The 20802-nt window shown below is 32.7% G+C and overlaps 1 protein-coding gene across 4 annotated transcripts in view; it reads left to right on the top strand.

Moving 5' to 3' along the window:
- LOC108693785 (serine/threonine-protein kinase SIK3-like) overlaps nucleotides 1–20802 on the top strand; it is a 214862-nt gene that overhangs the window by 68681 nt on the left and 125379 nt on the right. For all 4 annotated transcript variants that reach the window (XR_001932039.1, XM_018202925.1, XM_018202924.1 and 1 more), the window contains exons 5-7: nucleotides 2840–2960; nucleotides 16650–16887; nucleotides 19600–19915. Coding sequence is in view for 3 of the 4 variants with exons in the window: in XM_018202925.1 (XP_018058414.1) it covers nucleotides 2840–2960; nucleotides 16650–16887; nucleotides 19600–19915 (675 nt within the window). In the remaining variant the exon portion in view is untranslated. The remainder of the gene's footprint in view (nucleotides 1–2839; nucleotides 2961–16649; nucleotides 16888–19599; nucleotides 19916–20802) is intronic.

The raw sequence follows: 20802 nt of genomic DNA, 5'->3' as shown, positions 1-20802 counted from the left end.
ACAGAGCATGACCTTGGACGTCAAAATCACCGTTCTTGAAGCGTTGAAACCACTCACGACTTGTTTCACTAATAGCGGTCTCACCATAAGTATTTGAGAGCATTCGATGAGCCTCAGCCGCAGATTTCTTTATATTGAAGCAAAAAATTAAAACCTCCCGCAAATGACGAGAATTTGGCTCGTAAACTGACATTTTCAATCGAGAGTAACTTTATGATGCAGACACAAATCGACTAATGTTTCTATGAGGTTATGTTGACAGATGCCAAAGTTTATTGTATGACGTCTATGATCTATTTATTTCGACCACCACTTACCGCTAAAGCCATCTATAGGAAAACGGCGGAAGCAAAGTTGTACACCTAATAAAAAATATAGTAAGCTTTTGAAAGTAGAGATTTCAATCTTTAAAACCTTTTTTCTAAATTTAAATTTTGCTCATTTTTGATGATATTGTATACATAATTTTGAACTAACAAAATATCGCAGAACTTTTCCTTCAACCCAAGTACGTAAGGAATTTAGATAAAGATAGTGATCATTAGATACTAATAATTATTATGAAAGTATATCTATATTACACATATTTAAATAAAATTTTAATTAAACAGCATTTTTAAATAAACTATTTTTCTTTTTTTTTTAACTTAAGGGAAATACTGTATATGTATCACACATTGCGATCATTGGACTGTTTCTAATTGTCTAAGTTAGAAATTTCCATAAAAAAATAATATCACGTTCAAAACAAATTTTTAATTTGAAAAATTTTAATAAGTTTATTAATATATTTTTAATTTTAACATAAGTGATTAAAATTAAAAGTTAATTGATTTAAAATTAACTAAGTTATTGGGAGTACAAATTAGTTCGGTCCGTTTCTCTAAAGATAGCTTCAGCTGTTGTTAATGGTTCATAGTGACAGCTGATTTTGGCGGTTTCAGAGAGGTTAAACATCTGCTAATAATATTCAGCTTATATCGCTTTAAATTTCATACAAAAACCTTGATTTTTACTGTGTTTGAAATGTTGAATTTTGTGTTAACCAAGCAGCATTTGCGGGAGATTTTGATTTTCTGCTTTAATTGGAAGAAAAGTGCGGCTGAAGCCCATCGAATACTTGTTGAAGTTTATGATGACACTGCTCCAATTGATAAATCATGTAGGGAATGATTTCGACGTTTCAAGGATGGAGATTTCAACGTTGAAGATAAGCCTCGCTTTGGACAGCCAAAAAAATTCGAAGACAAAGAATTAGAGGCATTATTCGAAGAAGATCAGAGTCAAACGCAAGAGGAGCTTGCAGAATCATTGGGGGTAACTCAACAAGCCGTTTCTGTACGATTGAGAGCTATGGGAATGATTCAAAAACAAGGAAATTGGGTGCCTTATAAACTGAAACCGAGAGACATTGAAAGCTATTTTTCACTTGCGAACAGCTGATTCAAAGACAACAGAAAAAAGATTTTTTGCATCGGATTGTGACTGGAGATGAGAAGTGGTATTCTACGACAATCCCAAGAAGAAAAAATACTACGCTGAGCCCGGTCAATCATTGCCATCGACCTCAATATCAACACCACGGCCGAATATTCATGGTTCGAAGATCATGCTCTGTATCTGGTGGGACTAAAAAGGTCTTGTTTACTATGAGCTGCTGGAATCTGGCGATTCCATTACGGGCGATCGGCTACAATTGGTTCGTTTGTGCATTTAGAAAAATGATCGGAATACGAGCAAAGACATGATAAAGTTATTCTTCTTCATGAACGCTCGACCTCATGTCGCTAAAGTTGGAAACGCTCAAATGGGATATATTATTTTACCGCATCCGCCGTATTCTCCGGACATTGCTCCTTTTGATTACTGGTTGTTCCGAAGGAACAAGTCACCGGTTCACTTCTTTCGCAGAAATCGAAAATTGGCTCCAAAATTGGATCGCCTCCAAAGACGAGTCATTTTTTCGAGATGGAATTCGAAAATTGCCTGAGAGATGAGAAAAAGTAGGCAGCGATGGACAATACTTTAATTGATCTGTTCATTCATTTTGTTTTGAAATAAATGTACAAAAAAAACGGACCGAACTAATTTGTACTCCCAATAAATTAAAAGTTAAATGCTTTTAACTTTATTTCTTAATTTTTAATTTATTAATTAGTTACCAAATCTTGGTTTTTTAGAGAATTTATGATGAAGCTGTGTAAATATTGATGGAAATTAAAGTTTTGTTAGCATCTATATGTAATATTTTTCCTTTTATTTTAACCGTTGATTAACAATGGCAGGATTTAGATGTATTAATTTATATAAAGCATTATTCATGATTCTTTCACTGTGCATTAATTTTATTAATTATTGACTGAGAGATTTTGGTATCTGACAGTTATGAACAAAGAATTACAGGACTTATGAATTCTGTGCAATTGAAGAAACCATGATTGTCGTGATTGATTTTTGTGAAGAACTAGCTCTTCACACGAAGTGTTATTATAATATCGAAGAGGACCATTGAATGTACAAATCATTGTATAACCAATGGCTGCAATAAGAATTTATAGTTTTGAATTCAGTAATATGTGATAAAACAGACAATGAAAACACGAGCACTTTTATAATATGTTATATTAAATTACAATATATGATAGGAGATCGAAATGTTTATATTTGTTATATTGTATTAAATAACTATTTTATATAAAGATTGTTTGTCACATTGAGAATAATGAAGGCTTTCATGCTTCTTTTATTAAATTATTTATTTCATCAAAAAGTATATGTAAACTAGATTCAAAATAATATATGCTTGTGTAATATAAATAACATTTTTTTTTAATTTTAGATTGCGAAAAATTGATTAGACACATGTTGGTGGTAGAACCAGAGCGACGTTTAAGTATTTCTCAAATCTTAGCGCATTCATGGATGAATGAAGATGGCGTAATAGAATTAGAACCTGGAGGGTATGTAATATGATATGAATTATATAATGTAATATATTTTAATAATATAAACAATAATTTTCAAAATGAAAGCAATAATTTGAACATAATTACGTTAAAAATTTGGTTAACTATTGAATTGTGATTGGAGAGTTGTCTCACGATATAGCTATTATATTTGATAGTTATTATATTTGATACATTACGCTACATACCCTTTCATTTAGTATTAGTGATTGCATAAACGATTGTATAAATAATTATTTATTTAAAAAGTGTTTAATTATTAGGTGTACAACTTTGCTTCCGCCGTTTTCCTATAGATGGCTTTAGCAGTGATGGTCGAAATAAATAGATCATAGACATCATACAATAAACTTGGGCATCTGTCAACATAACCCCATAGAAACATTAGTCGATTTGTGTCTGCATCATAAAGTTACTCTCGATTGAAAATGTCAGTTTACGAGCCAAATTCTCGTCATTTGCGGGAGGTTTTAATTTTTTGCTTCAATATGAAGAAATCTGCGGCTGAGGCTCATCGAATGCTCTCAAATACTTACGGTGAAGCCGCTATTAGTAAAAGAACGTGTCGTGAGTGGTTTCAACGCTTCAAGAACGGTGATTTTGACGTCCAAGGTCATGCTCTGTATTTGGTGGGACCAGCTCGGCGTAGTGTATTATGAACTGTTAAAACCGACTGAAACAATCACAGGCGATCGGTATCGAATGCAATTGATGCGTTTGAGCCGAGCATTGAAAGACAAACGGCCGCAATACAACGAGAGACACGATAAAGTGATTTTGCAGCATGACAATGCTTGACCCCATGTTGCGAAAGTGGTCAAGACATACTTGGAAACGTTGAAATGGGAAGTCCTACCCCACCCGCCATATTCTCCAGACGTTGTCCAGACGTTCCCTCTGATTATCACTTGTTTCGATCAATAGCACATGGCCTGGCTGACCAGCACTTCCGATCTTATGAAGAAGTAAAAAAATTGGATCGATTCGTGGATAGCCTCAAAAGATGACCAATTTTTTCGACGCGGGATTCGTACGCTACCCGAAAGATGGGAGAAAGTAGTGGCCAGCGATGGACAATACTTTGAATCATAAATGTATAACCAGTTTTTTACAATAAAGCCTCGAATTTCGGAAAAAAAACGGCGGAAGCAAAGTTGTACACCTAATAGTAATGAGTCTGCAAAGGGCTTTGCACAAATCTTATGTAAAAATGAATTCTAGTCGAATTGGTTAAAATTTTACTATAATATAGTTTATGATGTTCTGATTAAAAGTCCTTATACACAGGAGGTCCAAAAATGAACAGTTTTCGAGATATTGGAAATCAAATATTGTGAATTTAGCCTTTTTCCAATATTTGACTTCAATATTTCGGATTCAATATCTTTGAATTCAATATCTCGAAAATTGTCCATTTTTGGACCTTATGCATGAAGACTTTTGATCAGGACATCATGACCTATATTATAGTAAAATTTCAACTAATTCGACTGGGATCCAATTTACATAAGATTTGCTGCGGGATCCTTTGTTAATTTAGATCCAAATTATCTGTTACAAGAAATAGAATAGAAATCAGATTGTTAAATTAACGAGGATTTAATTACTTTTTATGTTTTGCTAACTTTGAAAAAGCTTTTTTTATAGCGGAAAATATTATTACAATTAAAAGGAATCTCTTATCTGAGTATATTAATTAATAATATTAGATAATAATTTTCAGTTAAAAATAGCGGAGCCTCGATGACCTTGATTTTGAAATATGTTATTAAGATTATGATTTTGAGTGTTCTTTAACAAGTTTTAGCCGTCACTTGTTTAAAAAGTTATTAACAAAAAATGTTTAAAAAATGATGTCTTATTTTTGTCACATATAATATTAAAAACTATCTTTCTTGCGTACGTAATGGCTTTCCACGCGAAGTCCATCCCTCTCTGCCTAAGGGCGCACGACTTTCCATACGAAGCGTGGTCCACTCCATGATGTAAGAAGACAAGGTGTACCATTCCTGAAGTTGCACAATGGTTCAAAGTAGCGTCTGCTCTTCAACCAATCAGAGTTCGTTCCAAATGCTAAAAAGTAATATGGCTTCTTCCATACATATATGGCATGCTGTACAATTATCAAAGAATAGTTGAGATCAATTAAAATTGATGAGGCCAGTTAAAATTGAAAAAAAAAAAGAAAGAATAGATTAGATCATATTAGTAGTGCTTATTTAATTCGCAGAAATATCAACGTGTTGTGTAAAATATTGTACTAATCGCATATCTTACAAGAAAGATATTAAATTTTTTCGATTTCCTAAGGAAATTATTCATCGACAATGGTTTTAAGCCAGTCGAAGTACAGAAATAGACATAAAAGTTGATGCGGATAAAGTTGATATAATTAATTAATCATTTGTTAGTTTGCAAAATGTATATATACACTACAGATAATGAATTTTTTAAAATAATTAAAAGCACTTTAGATTACAAACTTTGAACGTCAAAATAATTTTTAATTTTGTGTTGAATAATATAGAATAATATATACACATAATATATACACATAATATAGAATAATATGGAATATACATATTATATATTAACATACAGTAATGGTCATGAAAATAGAGCCATGTATATAAAAATTTATAAAATAGTTATTTTATCCATCTACACTTGCCGGTAATGTTATTTATTGTATAGCAACAATTCATATCAACTAAAAAACATAATTTAAAACATGTAATGATAACTCCGCAAATAGAGTAAAAAGCTTTAAGCCTTGAGCGATTATTCTTCTCACATTCGACTGTGATTAATCATTTTCTTAAAATTTACTATCACAGTATATAGAGTAGCGCAACTGCTGTCGTCACCTTTGATATCAGCGTGCCCAAAATTCAACTGTACATGTGCGAGTTAAGGAGGTAACCAATCATGAATCTATTCTTCATAGCTGCACTAAAACTTTCTATCTCGCACTCACTAAACGTCAAAATTATATCTATTTCGTTTTAAGTATAATAAATATTATAGTAGAGCTACAAAAGAATAGTTCTTGGGGTCGATTGTGTGTATTTTGAAATGACATAAAAATGACGTAAAAATTACAAAAATGAACGAATTTATCAAGTATCGATCTGTAATAACTATCACTATTTATTTAACACTGTTTTTTCACTTTCTTTTATGGATATTCTAATGTGCTTTTTGTTTTCTTGTTTTTTGCTATTTTTTAACATCTTGTATTTTTGTTTTTTATCTTGTTATTTGTTTTATGTCGCTACTTTAGCAGAAACAGGAAATACGTACCAAGAAATATAATTGTTGATAAAACAATTACAAAGGAGGATAAAGCAAGAGGTAAAAAGCAAGAAAGAAAACTAAAAGCACATTGTAGAATAACCATAATAATCTTGCATAACACTGTTCCCTCCAATTCACTTCTATTACAAGATATCTGCTGACCATTGTGCATTTAATGGCATTTAAAAAAAAGCGCTATAGAGAAATAGAAAGAAGTGCAACAGAAAATCAGTTGCGTGATTGGTTACCTCCTTAGTTCGCGCATGTGCAGTTTAATTTTAGACACGTTGAAATCTGGGGAGTTGCGCTACTGTATATACTGTGCTTATTACTCTATTATATTTGCGGGATAACACGTTACTTTTTAAAATAAGTAACTAGTAACGAGTTATTTTTAATAAAAAAGTATTTTTAATAAAAAGTAACAAAAAATAACTCGGTATATATTGATGTATTGTATAGTATTATATAGTATTATATAGTTTTTTAGAGCTATTATTAATAGTCTGATCTTAATACGGCGTTTAAATCTCGCGCAATATTTGAGGATAAATTTGATTGATTGCTCCAATATGCAATCGCCATTATACGCAATAGTATGCTTTGTTTTCTTACATCATGATCTACCCTATCTTCCTTTTACTAGGGATGTAATGGCTTTTTATGCGGATAAATCTTGCTTTGTGTAGAAATTCAAGCTCTCCTAAGCAGAAGGAGATAGAGTGGACTTCTATTCGCGTAGAAAATCATACATCCCTAGACAAAGAAGAGGAGGAAAGGATCTTGTTTTGCGTGGAATGGATAACCCCGTGGTAGAGGGAGAGAGTGGGGGATCAGAGAGAATCAAGGAAAAGTGGAGTGAATTCAGCCGGAAGCCGCCATGTTTCGTATATTGTTGAAGTGAGTAGGAAATGTGGTAGGAGCGTGATGAAACTATTGTACCGCACTAGTATTGTATGTATGACATATACACACATTTGGGAACCAATCAGAGAAGAGAATCACTATCTGCTCCACTCTTAATTCTCTCTGGGTTGAACCAGGGAATTCAAGTTGTCATTGTTATAGATGAGTCACAGTTTATGGTGCCATCTAAAGAGAATTTGCCAAAGAGAGAGGCAACTTCTTTGCCAAACTTGACAAAAATACAAAAATTTATGTTCACCGCGGTCATTCACTCGATCCACTATCTTATCCAACGATGCTTTATCTATATAATCGCGTACTCGGACTACTATGTCGTGAAGATACTTTTTTTACTATCGGATAGCCGAATATCAAGTAATATTTGGGAATATATTTGGTTGAAATTTGATATCAAATTAAATTGTTGATTTTTTTCTTATACAAATGTTCTATACATAAGTATGCATATTCATAATGTTATAATATCTTATACATTGTTGCAAAATTACAATCTTTTTTTCTATATATATAGGCTTTTTTTTTTGAAGACACTTTCTCGGAATCCGATCTAATCCGGAAAATGTCGGATATTTGATTCGAAGAAATTGCTTTCTTGGATATCCGATGTTACATCCTGGATATTTTATATCCAGAATTTACATTTCCCAGATATTTAATATCCGATATCCGATAATTTTACGATCCTGCATTCGTAATATAAATATTTGGCTGTGTTCGTTTTGGCATTCACAATGCTTTAAACGTCGCTTTAATTCTTGTTTATTAAATATTAATCAAGGACAATTGATGTTCACAAGTACTGTAAGCGTCAAAGCGAGAATGCAGCTTAAATGTGGATACAAATATATCGTTATAAGAAGTGTGTGGCATAATGCTATCTAGTGGGTGGTTCTGGGAGAGAAGCTTTTAAACCCTTTGAGGAACACATTTGTCTTCTAAACAAATTATTGAATTCACAGGTCATCTATGGGTTTTTCGGGATCGCTGATTATGAGTCTGATGTCAGAATTACAAAATTCAAAATGGCGGACCTAATATGGCGACTATTTTAGGCCTAAATTCGAAGTTTTTTACTCAAATTGCATAAAAATAAGTATACTCCTCACAAAAACTCTCGTATATTCAGTTTCATACAAATTAAACAAAAAACCGTGAATTTAACCTAAAATAATCCCATATTGGTTCTGTCATTTTGATTTTTGTAATTCTGACATCGGAATCGTAATCAGCGACCCTGAAAATTCATACTTATGATTTCAATAATTTATGATTTTAATAATTTAAAAGAAAAATGTGCCCCTCAAAGGGATAAAAGATAAATTATCCAAAATTTCAAAAATTTTTTTCAGAAAAACTAGCATGCAGAAAATTCTGAAAAAAAAAATATATATATAATTTATATATATTTAAATATATATATAATTTTAGATATGAAGTACACACATAAAAATTTTTCGAGCTCTAGCACTTTAGGTTTAAGAATAGCCGAATTTGTTCTGAAAAAATAGATTTTTACATTAATTGTTTATAACAAAATTGCAAATAAATAAATTAACGTAATTTTTCATGAAAGTTGCATAATTTACATCCCTAAGAGTCTAAAAAGTATATGCGCATACAAACTACAGAATGGATCAGAAATATGGAAAAAACTAAGAACAAAAAGGTGGGACATATTCGTCCTATTGTCCCTCAAAGAATCAACAGAAATCGTAATTATTAGGAATCGATTTATGGCAGCTTGAACTCCTTGGGTTGGATCTCGCTTAGCATGAAAAGTCATTACGTACGTAGGGGAGGATATAAGATAGTTTTTAATATTGTGTGTATTTTTTGACAGAAATAAGACATCATTTTTTTGGTGATAACTTTTTAACGAATAACGAGTGATAGCTAAAACCTGTTGGAAGTTACTCAGGGATTGGAAGTGGTCATGACCTTCATAACTATGATATTCAGCGTAGTGATTTTAGTTACTGAAGATTGACATTACTGATATAGCAGCGCCCGTTGATCTTTTATCTTATTCGAAACTATCGACAGAGAAACTAATAACAATGCAGGACATACCATTTAATATTTATTAATACTTTTACTTTGTACACCCTCGTTAGTTAACAGTATTAATAAATATTAAATGATTGTCTCGCATTGTCATTATTGCTCTGAGAGCACACATTTTGCGATGAGAATCAAAGTTAGAGTGCCAGTCACAAAGATTAAGTGAGAATCTTGCAACCAAGGCGGCTGTAAGTTAAGAGATTAAAATGCCGGACGATTTAGATAAGCAGCAGCAATTGTAGAAAGCTTAGGAGCAAATGACAGAACAGCAAGTACTAGATTATTGGTGAAGAGAGCAAAAACAATTTAGAGCGCAGTTGCATCAAGAGTTAATGCAATTAATAGAATGGCAAATGCAATTAATAAAATGGCAAAAGCAACAAAAGGAACAGACTTAGCAGCGATTTTTTCAAGATCAGTCAGCGTTCCCAATCGGTCGAATAGAGTAACAACGAAAATGATTTGATATAGAGTACAAAGATCGTGAGGCAATACAATGCTTATGGTTTACGATACTGGTAACATTAGGCACGTTCAACGACAGCTCCGCTCACCGTGATGGAATCTTTAGACTTTTCGATATTGATAGTGACGGGTTGAAAACAAAGTTTAACAATTGGTCGCTTGTACTCGAAACGATCTGTTTATACAGTTATGACGTGAGTTAAATCGTCATCACCGGGATGACACGCCGTGATCCAAGTTCTCATTGGCTTGGTGAAGCCAGAAGACATTTATTGAATCATTTGCCAACGTAAAAGTCTATTCATTTAAGTCAAGCACGCTTGGTTTGGCGGGAGCAATAAGAGAGGTTCCAATCAAAAAATGACTTGGGGTCAGAGTATGATAATCGAGATATCGGAAACGGGAGCGATCGGACACGCCGCGATAGAGAAGCGTAGACATCTCCTCAAAAGTTAGCGTGTGGAGGCCGATTGCATTTAAAATAGACCGCCGAAATGCGGCGATGCAGGGGGGTAGGAAGTGCCACGCAGTTCCGTCGAGGTTGCGGAAGTTAGGACCGCGAATTGCTTTTGCATGTGCATTGAACAATTCGCGATCGGCGCCTTAAAATATGATTCCGTTATCGGAATATATGGATGTTAGTAGTCCTTGGCGAGAAACAAATCATTGATACGCTATAAAGATAGAAGTATAATCACTGACTCTAAATGAAGAGCTTTGATAATGAGGTATATGGGGTATAAAGTGATACAGGCCTTTTGCGATTTATGTCCTCGATCGGGAGTCATTCGGGCAGCGATCGGATCTGCGTAATCAACGCCGGTATGGACAAATACGCGAATGGTGCGGTTAACTCTCGCAGCCGGGTCGCCCATGAGTTCAACGGGCACGTCGCGCGTGCACTTATAAAGAATGGATCGAATGGTGGCGAGAGCTCGGAGAATCCAGAATTTGTGAATGACGTGTTAATTGAGAACCGGCATGCAACGTTCTAAGATGATGGTGCTGAATAATGAGTACTAACAGTGAGTGAGACGATGGGATTCCTCCTCGCTCCTGGGAGGCAAGTTCGACGGAGTCTTCCTCGAATACGAATAAGTCTAATTCTCGTCCGGATAAGGATTGAGAACAGAGAGCGGACTGTTCTTCGATATCGGATGCTGATATTTTAGAGCCGCTCTCATCTCATTAAGAAACACTGTTCTGACTGCATTGTTTTGAGCTAGAAGCGTTTGGCGTTCTGAATTATTTCGGAGAGCAAAATCGCGGTATTAGCTTGCGGGTTTTTTGAATCGATTGAGAAAACGATACAGGTAAGCAGTAGTTCGTAGCAATTTTGGCCACGAAGAATAACGCGACGCGAGATCCCAAGTGATGTAACGTACAATGCACATACCGGAAGCTCTGAGTGTTGTTCGAAAGAAATATTGGAGGTTATCGAAGGGCACGAATTCGGGAGGATGATGCATGGAGGGCCTGACCATTATAAAGCATGTGCCTCTGCATTGCTGTTGCGAAAGCCGCAGTCGACGCGAAAATTCATGAAGGACGCAGTGTAGAGTATGAGACTCGTAAATAGTCCAGCGAATGCTAATGGCATTGAGACACGGAAGTCATTGATGGTAATCGGATCAGCAATAAAGAAGTTGGCTAGGAATTTCGTCATCCCATCGGCATTGGATGGAGGGACTACAGTCGCTGCATAAAAATTTTGGCGGTAATACTGACGGGAATAGCCCTAATTCTAAAGAATCGAAAACTTAGCGATGGTCGACAGAATGGCTTGTTTGATTCGTTCGGGTGATGACTGTACGGTCACGCGGAATTGAAAGATATCTTAAGATTCCAAAGTATTCTTAAGACCTTAAGGTGCTCGTCTTGAAGAACCTTATAAGTGACTAAACCTTATGGCTAAACCAGCGGGATCGAGATCGGACAACAGAGCAGTTACTTGCTCATTTTCGAAGGTAAAAGCCTCCTTTTTTTATTAACTCTATCAATTGATCGTTCTTTGACGAGGAAGAATTTGTCGTTTGCGCCGAAAGTGCAATTGTCAATATATTGTCTGATGTAAAATGGGAACTGTGAGAAATTCGATACTTTCATCTATGAGTTGATCTAAGACACGAAGGGCTAAGTAGAGAGCGGCGGCTATGCCGTAGATAACGGTAAGAAGATAGTAATTCGTAATTGGTTCACCAGGGATAAGTCGTCACACAATGATGATTCCGGAACACAGTTTGCATCAAGAGTGTCGATCTACAAAGAAAGAATAGAATTCTACGAATTGAAGCAAGCGGAAAAAGAATCAGTGAATGATTCACTCGAATTAAAAGTAAAGCGAGCAATTGCAAATTTGGTGTGCAACTTGATGGCAACATTAAAGACAAATTCGTGATCGAATTAAGGAAAGGGTCAATCTTGGATAAAGTTTGGGAAGAAGACCATATAGCAATACTGCAGTCTATTTTGGAAGTAGCCAGAAAGAAAAAAACGGCAGTGGCGACATCATCCAAGACTAATACGATAGATTCACAATTTGAGGCAAGGAAAAATCAGGCAACAAAAAAAAACATGGCACAATAAGAAGAAAAAAAGCTAAGGCAATTGAACAGTATCAAGAGTTTAGAGATGAATTAAAATGTGTACATTGCAGAGGCACAAGACATATTTTTGCTAAGTACAAATATAAAACATATAAATGTAAGGTTTGTAAGGAAAGTCGTTTGACCAAAATTTGTAAAAGTAATAAGAACGCAAATGCAAATTATTTAGTCAGAGCCGAAGGACAAAGATACGGAAATAGTTGACATGTATAATTTATGTAATATAGTTAATAGCGAAGAGCTCTTAATGTTATTTTTTTGATTAAAATTGACATTAAAAGTCAATTAATATTTGTATGTTATGGGAGCGAATAAATCTGTAATACCGGAAAAGATAGTTAAAGAAAAATTCGGTCATTGTAAGTTAGAAAGCTCAAAAATTTGGTTAAGGATGTATGAAGTGTCTTAGTATCAGAAGGGCAAATTTCAGTCAAAATTAAATATCAAAATACGATAATTCAGGTTTATTTGATAGTAGTTAAAAAAGGAAGCAAATTGTTAATGGGTAGAGATCTAATGAGACTTTAAAAATTGATATAGTTTTTGTATTCTATAAAAGAAAGCAATAGTCTTGAAGCCTTGTTACAAGTATATAAAGTATATAAACATTTATATAATGAGGAATTAGGTAAATATAAATGTGAAAAAAATTGATCTTAAAGTAGCACAAGAAGCGCATCCGATTTTTATCAAACCACAAGTTATATATTAATACTCTTAACGTTCAAAGAAAAAGTAGACAAGCAGTTAGAAGATTTAGAAAAGAAAGGAATAATCGAATTAATGGATAATTTATTGTGAGGTACCTTTAGTGCCGAATATGAAAAAGAACGGCAGTTTAAGGATTTGCGCAGATTATAAAGTAACAATTAATAAGTATCTTGATGACATTAGGGAGAATTGAGGAATTATTTGCAGCACTAAGCGGAGAATTGTTTATTAAATTAGATCTTATAGCAGCGTATTCAGTTGGAGGTTATTGGGGAAATTAGTAAACTACTTGCTTGGAATATTCATAAGGGTATTTATTTGCTTAAGAAGTTACCTTTCCAAGTCAGCGTATACAATTTTTTAGAGAATCATTGAAAAGGTATTAAAGGTATTAAATACTTTACAAGGTATTAAAAATGTAATTAATTTTACAGATGACATTGTAGTTAGAGATACTAACAAAGAGAAACATTTAAAAAATTTGGAAGAAGTATTTAGGTATCTTTCAGAAGCAGGATTTAAGATTAATTTTAAAAAGTTAGTATTTTTCCAACTTGAGATTAAGTACTTGGGATATATTATAAACAAGGAAGGATTGCATAAGGATCCTGAAAAAATAGCAGATAGAAGCATCGAAGCCCAAAAATGTAGCGGAAGTGAAGACTTTTATTGGTATGGTCAATTATTATGATAAATTTGTATCAAAATTGTCGCAGGTATTAACACTTTTGTGAGCTTCAACGTAGTAAAGTATTTAAATGAACGCGACAGTGTGACGAACTATTTAAAAGCGAATTGACTTTAGAAAGAAATTTAATTCATTTTAATAAGGATTGGAAACTTGAACTAGTCTGCGATGTGGGTTTGGAGCTATATTGTTGCATGTTTTGCTAGATAATACAGAAAGACCTGTTGCATTTGCATCTAGAATTCTTCATGAAGCAGAAAAGAACTATACAGTTATACACAAAGAAGCATTAGCTATTGGGCCGTGAGCAAATTTTAGCAATATTTAATGGATAACGAGTTCATTTTGTTTTCGGATTATAAGCCGTTAGAGCATAAAGGCATTCTACAAATGGCAGGTAGGCTACAAAGATGGACCTTATTTTTAAGCAGCTTCCAATACAAATTTGAACATATTAAAGGCACTAATAATGGAGAAACTGATGAGTTGCCAAGATGGCCTAGAGCCAGTAAAGTTAATGAAATAGAAGTAGAGGATTATTTTCATTTCATTACGGCCGAGCACACATCTATTGATGCAGCGCAGATTAGGAAAGAGTTAAGAAGAGATAAAGTATTAAGTAAAATTTATTTGTATGTAAGAGATGGCCGGAAACGGTTAGTGAAGAGATGAAAGAGTATGCTAGAAAGATTAATGAAATCAATATAGAAGGGGAAATGCTGATGTGAAGACAAAATAATTGTACTATCTGAATTTAGGAAAACTCTGTTAGAAGAGCTACACGGAGCTCATTTAGGTATAGCTAAAAATAAAGGCGATGACTAGGCAATACTTTTGATGGCCTAAAATTGATAAAGAGATAGAAAGTTATGTTAAGGAGTGTGAAGCTTGTAGAGTTACGGCAAGTAATCCTAGTAAATCATCATTAATCAAATTTCTAGAAGCGGAATTTCCTTTCAATAGAGTTTATATAGATTTTGCAAGATCTTTTAAAGATTGTAAGAAACAAGTATTATGCGATCCGTCAGAAAGAGAACAACTATCGTATAGATCGATGATATATCGATCCTGCGTGTGCATCAATCGGCGACAACGCCGGTAATTGTATAATAAGCCGCCTCAGAGCAAGCGTGCGGATCGGAGCAACGGAGCAAATCAGATCTGGAGTAATAGATCTGGAGTAATAGAGCAACAGGTAACACTTTTTAGTAGAATCATAGCACGGGATTGTCTGTAGCCGGAAGATAATTCCGATCCGTTAATCGTCGCGTCGATATCGCGTTCACGCCGGAATTGCTTGCTCTTCATTTCTCAAAATAATCTGTAAATGATGAATTTGAGTAAAGAATCACATTGTTATTGAATAAGAAAAATTATTAGACTGCATTCGTAAAACTCACTAAGTCTCTGATTATCCTCGATTATTCAGTCGCCTTTTCTGACAATCTGATTTCCTATACAGTGTCTTCAGTATTATAAGGTAAAACGTATTTAATTATTATTAATGCATTTACTAAGTGGCCGGAAGTATTTGAGCGCAGAAGGAACTATTGAAAAGCTAAAAGAATGCTCATTTTAATTTTCTTCGCATGATATTTTCGGATAATGGTAGACCATTTGTATTGGAGGAATTCGCAAACTTTTGTATGAATAATGGTATTAACCACAGAATATTCTCCATACCAATCGTCTACCAACGGGTTAGCGGAAAATGCGGTAGGAAATTTTAAACGAGGATTAAGAGCGTTAGTGGATAAGCGAAATGCGTTATGAAGCGTAACTACATTAATTACAATAACTAATAGATATTTAGCAGTATAGGAATGCACCGCATACTAGTATTGGAGAAAGTCCAGCTAAATTAATGTTTCGCGAAGTAACTAGATTAAGTTTGTTGACAAGACTTAAGAGGGAGAAGATTAGGGAGAAGGTGCAATATTTCAAAGGAAACCGAGAAATTCAGTTTGACATAGGAGATATTGTGTACGTAAAAAAGATTATAAGTCCAGCAAAGCCGACATGGCATAAAGCTGTTATTAAAGATAAGTTAAGAGTTAGAACATATTTATGTAAAACTCTAGACGAAGAAAGGTTAAATATGGAAAAGACATGTACATAGAGTAGATTGTGACGGCAAGAGATTTTATAAGGAGGAGGAAATTTATTTAAAACAGAATAAAGAAGAAAATAAAGGAAAGGATTCGAAGATGTTAGAAGTTGTTAAACAATCGGAGAGTGAAGATAAGCGTGATATAGAGTGAGAAGAAGTAAAGATTGAAGCGTAAGATCTAAAAGGAGGATTAAACAAGTTGAGAAATTTAATTTATAAGTAAGAGTTAGGATATATAAATTATTTTAAGTATTTCCTTATTTTGTCGGGGAGGAAATGTGCCCAGCGTAGTGATTTTAGTTACAGTAGGTTGATACTATTGGTGTAGCAGCACGCACCCATTGCTCTCCCCTATCTTTTGTATTTTATTCGAAATTATCCGTTACTCTGTATACCTTCGTCACTTAATAAATATTAAGTGGTATGTCCCATTATTATTGCCCTGCATCCAATAACATATGTCAAGATCATCGAAACGGATTTTCTCTATCGGTATATTTACCAAAAATAAATCTAATATTAACTGTACTAAGTCGTTTGTATTCAAATTTTTAGCAGAAGATATATATATGTTAACAAATTTCACATGTACACATGCACATACACACGTATCCTTACATTTTTCATGAAAAATAAAAATTTAGAAAAAAATTTTTTTTAAATCTGAAAAGAATTTAAATATGTATTTTTTATGTATTTTTTTCAATAATAATTTACAATAATAATTTGTTAATTGTATTGAAAAGAGAATATTTATATTTAAGGATTTTGTCCTTATTATATTTTATCTTTTTTATTTTGTCTTTTTACATTTTCAGATGTAATCCTGATGTAAGCATGCCACCACCATTAAATCAATTAGTAATAGAAAATATGTTAAGATTGCCTGGACTTAGTGCAGATACGTTATTACAAGCCATTAAAGGAAATACTTTTGATCATGTATCAGCTATATACAATTTACTTGTTGATCGATTAGAACCAACAATGCCTAATTTACACAGTATTCAAAGTATACCAGGTGATTATTTGCCAGATGGTGCACAATTAGAGAAGGTAATTATTTTATAAAAATTTATTTTAAAAAGGGACAGATATTACTTATTTGTCCCCTTATTTGGTTTGCTCATCTTTATTTTTATAGGTACTCCTTTGGTTTGCACAGTAAATTGTGTAATTTAGAAGTACACTATTAAATTATTACACACAATTTTTATTTGTTTTATTTAATTGCGCTCTGCTTTGTCATTTCGTCGTTATTATATTATTAATATAAGTTTTTAATTAATTTTCTATTAAAGTATGATAGTTTTATGGCGATTGTTTAACATTTCAGTTTAATTTCTTTATAATTTAAGTCTATGGCGATAGATGCTTCCTTTTCTGCAAGATTTTCTACGTGTTTGTTGCTGTATTGGCAATGGTGTTGACAGTGCTGCTGACTGCACTGCTATTGCTAGTTTGAATTCAGACGGGTTTTTGTGCTGGCTGAGGAGCTGGAATTTGCTTGATAGAAGATACTCAGCAAAAGTATTCAAATATAGAGTGAATAATTACTATGGTATATTATCGCAAAAGTGATTTATGATTACAGATCTAATTTTAACGTACTTACTTGCTGTTTCTTATTACTTATGTTATTATTTTAAGCGATAATTTTGTTTTGATAGATACTTTTTAATAAGATTTTTTTCAATTAAGACTTTATTTTAATTAAGTATGATTGCTTTATAATTTTTAAGAATTTGGATAATGTCATCATTTATTTATATTTTTAGAGTTGAAAATAATTTTATACAAATTTTTTATCCTTATATTTAATCGCGCTTATTTCAAATTAATTTTGAAAATTCCGCTTTGAGAATAAATCCAACTCAATAATAAAAACAACATGCTATAAGAGTCAAACGACTATTAGTGAACAAATATTAATATTTGTTATTGCAGTATTACAAATATTGTGATCATATTTTTGATTCTTTTCAGTACAAATTAATGAATTCAAAAGTAATGTTAAAATAAAGGGGTAAATAAAAGCGTAAGAAAGAAAAAAAGCGTGGATTGAAAACGCATGAAAATATATAAACATTGATTGTAAAAAGTGCAGTAAAACTGCAAAAGGTTACAAGCAATTATATCGTAAGTATACACTTATGAAGCACTGCAATAATAAACATTAATACATAATACATATTCGCGCATCACCAATTGCGCAATAATTAATTTATTGCGAAAAATATTACCTTGGCCAGGAATCGAACCCGGATCTCTTGCTTTCTGGGCGAGCGTCCTAAGCCTTTAGATCATCGTGGCCTTAGTAATATTCTTCACAATAATTGGCATGAAGAAACAATGTCTATTTAGGCGACGTAAATAAACAATATATTATAGGACCATATATGTGTAATAACACAAACTACAGAAATCTATGCCTTAAACTTAAAAGATTCAGTTAGACTGTTTAAGATATTGATTTCTATAATTTGCGTTATCACATATACGGTCCTATAAGATATTATATTATTTTTTATATAATTCAAGATCGAGTTATCAATTAAATCTATTAAGAACTTAATTGGTTCTGTCATTTTTAAGTTCCCATAAATTCAGATATTTGATAGTCATGATCTATATACACGGATATACAAGCTGGTTTCGCCGTTCATATGCATTTGATGCGAGATGCTACTGTCTCTTGGGGTGCGTTCCACTTAACGCCTGCAACGCTTGCAACGCCCACAAACTCGTTCCACATAATGATCACGATCATTGTAATCGCGATCAAAATGTCATTAATCGCAATTACGTCAAGTTCACGACGCTCATTCGTATGTCGGTCGGCAGTGGTAGTTTCATCTGCTTTTTGCGCGAACATTTTGTTTTGTTCCCATTGTTATACATTTTTAACATGAAAAGAGTCTCTTTGATCCGGAAAGAGATAAACACTATTTCCCATTCGTCATCTGAACTCGATGAGTCTTCAGATTCATATTTTCTATAGCACAGTACGATTATTTTAATGGTCCTTGTTACAGAGACTGTTCACAAAATTCATTCCTTAAGATTTCGCCCGCAAAGCTCGCAAGTTAGTGGAACAGCAAATATTGTGAATGTAGTTGTTGCGGATTTTAAGTAACGCATCCTTGATAAATTCAAGTAATATACATGATGCCTAGTAAAGACTAGAAAGCTTAGAAGGTAGATTTTTGAGATTATTTTGATATGAAAATCCTAACATCAAAATGTCGAGGTTATAATATGTAATTTTAGAATTATAAGCATTTAAAGTTAACGAATGATAAGTTCACTCGTTGAGATGTAATATAACGCAAAATGTAAACTATATCTTAATGAATTCATGAATTTTAGACGTTGTGATTCGCCAATTTTAAATATTTATAATTAAAAAACTATTATAGCCTTGATATTTCGTATTAAGATTTTTGTCTTAAAATAATCACAGGAATCTATCTTTAAGCATTGTTACTGGACATTCTATATATGTTCTTTATTTATTTGCATAAAGATTTAATGAGATAAAATACGATTAAAAATACAAATGATATGCATTACACATTTACAGAAAAATTAAAATTTCCAAATTGTTTGTAATACTGACTATAAATTGTTTTACTTTCACAATTTACTGTGTAAATCAAAAATTTTAGGTTTGTAAATTAAAAGAAGCTTATATATTTTATTATTTCTTTATGTTTAACAATATGTTAATAAATTGTTTGTATTATATAGTTATATGATTTTTAACAGTTTGGTGAAACTGAAGCGGAAACGGAAGAGAAAAGTGGTCTTTATTTGCCATCTGGAACACCTTATCATACAACAAGAAGACATACAGTTGGACCTGGTGATGCAGTGCATCAATCTCCTTCATCATATCCTTATCATCATATGTCAGGCTATCAAACTTTACGGCCTCTTCCTGTTCTTCAATGTAATATGGATCCTCAAGTTTTACCACATACCAATTTACCATTAAATCTTCCCTTAGTTCAACATCAACCACCACAAAATTTCCAAATAAAGGATCAACATTTATTGAAACCACCTCCTGTAATGGGTGCCAGTAAGTTTTACCTTGTTTTATGGATATTTTTAAAATTTATTTTTAAAAATAAATTTTTTGTTTTATTAAATTAATTTATTAGTATAATAAATGCTACTCTTTTATCAGTATAACGTTGTTATATTCAGAACTAATTTCCATAAAATTAAATTGTTTTGTGATTTATTTTCGCGTTATATGTACGATTTATTTATTATAAATTGACTATTAGATATTTCTGTAAAATTAATTTAGTATTGAATGATAATATAATATAAATGTGCGAATATTTTTATATAATGTTAGATTATGTTATAATATGAATTTAATATGAATATTTGAAATTTGTAAAGATATTTTTATATTCCATAGAGTCATAGATTTGAATTAAAAATATTTTTGTGAATAAATTGTCAATTGATAATAAAAAACAATAAAGTAAGAAGTATGTGCGCGCATATGTATACATGTATATACGCACGCACAAATGCATACGTATAGAGAAGGAGCGAGGGAGAGAGGAAGTGAGAAGGAGGGAGAGAGGGAGGAACAGAGAGGGATGTGCGTGCGCGCGCTCAACCAAGCACATACGCATAAACGGACTTAAATAAAATTACGTAAAAAATTTATAACAAATGAATTAATTCGTTAAATACACATATAAGATAAGTTGATAAAAAATATATACATTTTAAAACTTTAGGAAAAAATTGTAGGAAATGGTCGAAAGAAAAAACTTTTGTTGAGGAACTTATGTATTTAACGCATTTTTAAGAAAATACACTGTACACTTTAAGAAGATATGACCGCTTTGCAATATTGCACGTCTGACAATTCTAGTTCAAATTTTTGCTTTTTATTGTCCTTTTGAAAAAACAGTCAAATAACATGAATTTGGCAGACATAAC

This window comes from Atta colombica, unplaced genomic scaffold (assembly GCF_001594045.1).
Source record: "Atta colombica isolate Treedump-2 unplaced genomic scaffold, Acol1.0 scaffold98, whole genome shotgun sequence".
NCBI lineage: Eukaryota > Metazoa > Arthropoda > Insecta > Hymenoptera > Formicidae > Atta > Atta colombica.
The sequence above is the reverse complement of the archived record's forward strand: the minus strand, read 5'-3'. Positions and strand labels throughout refer to the sequence as shown.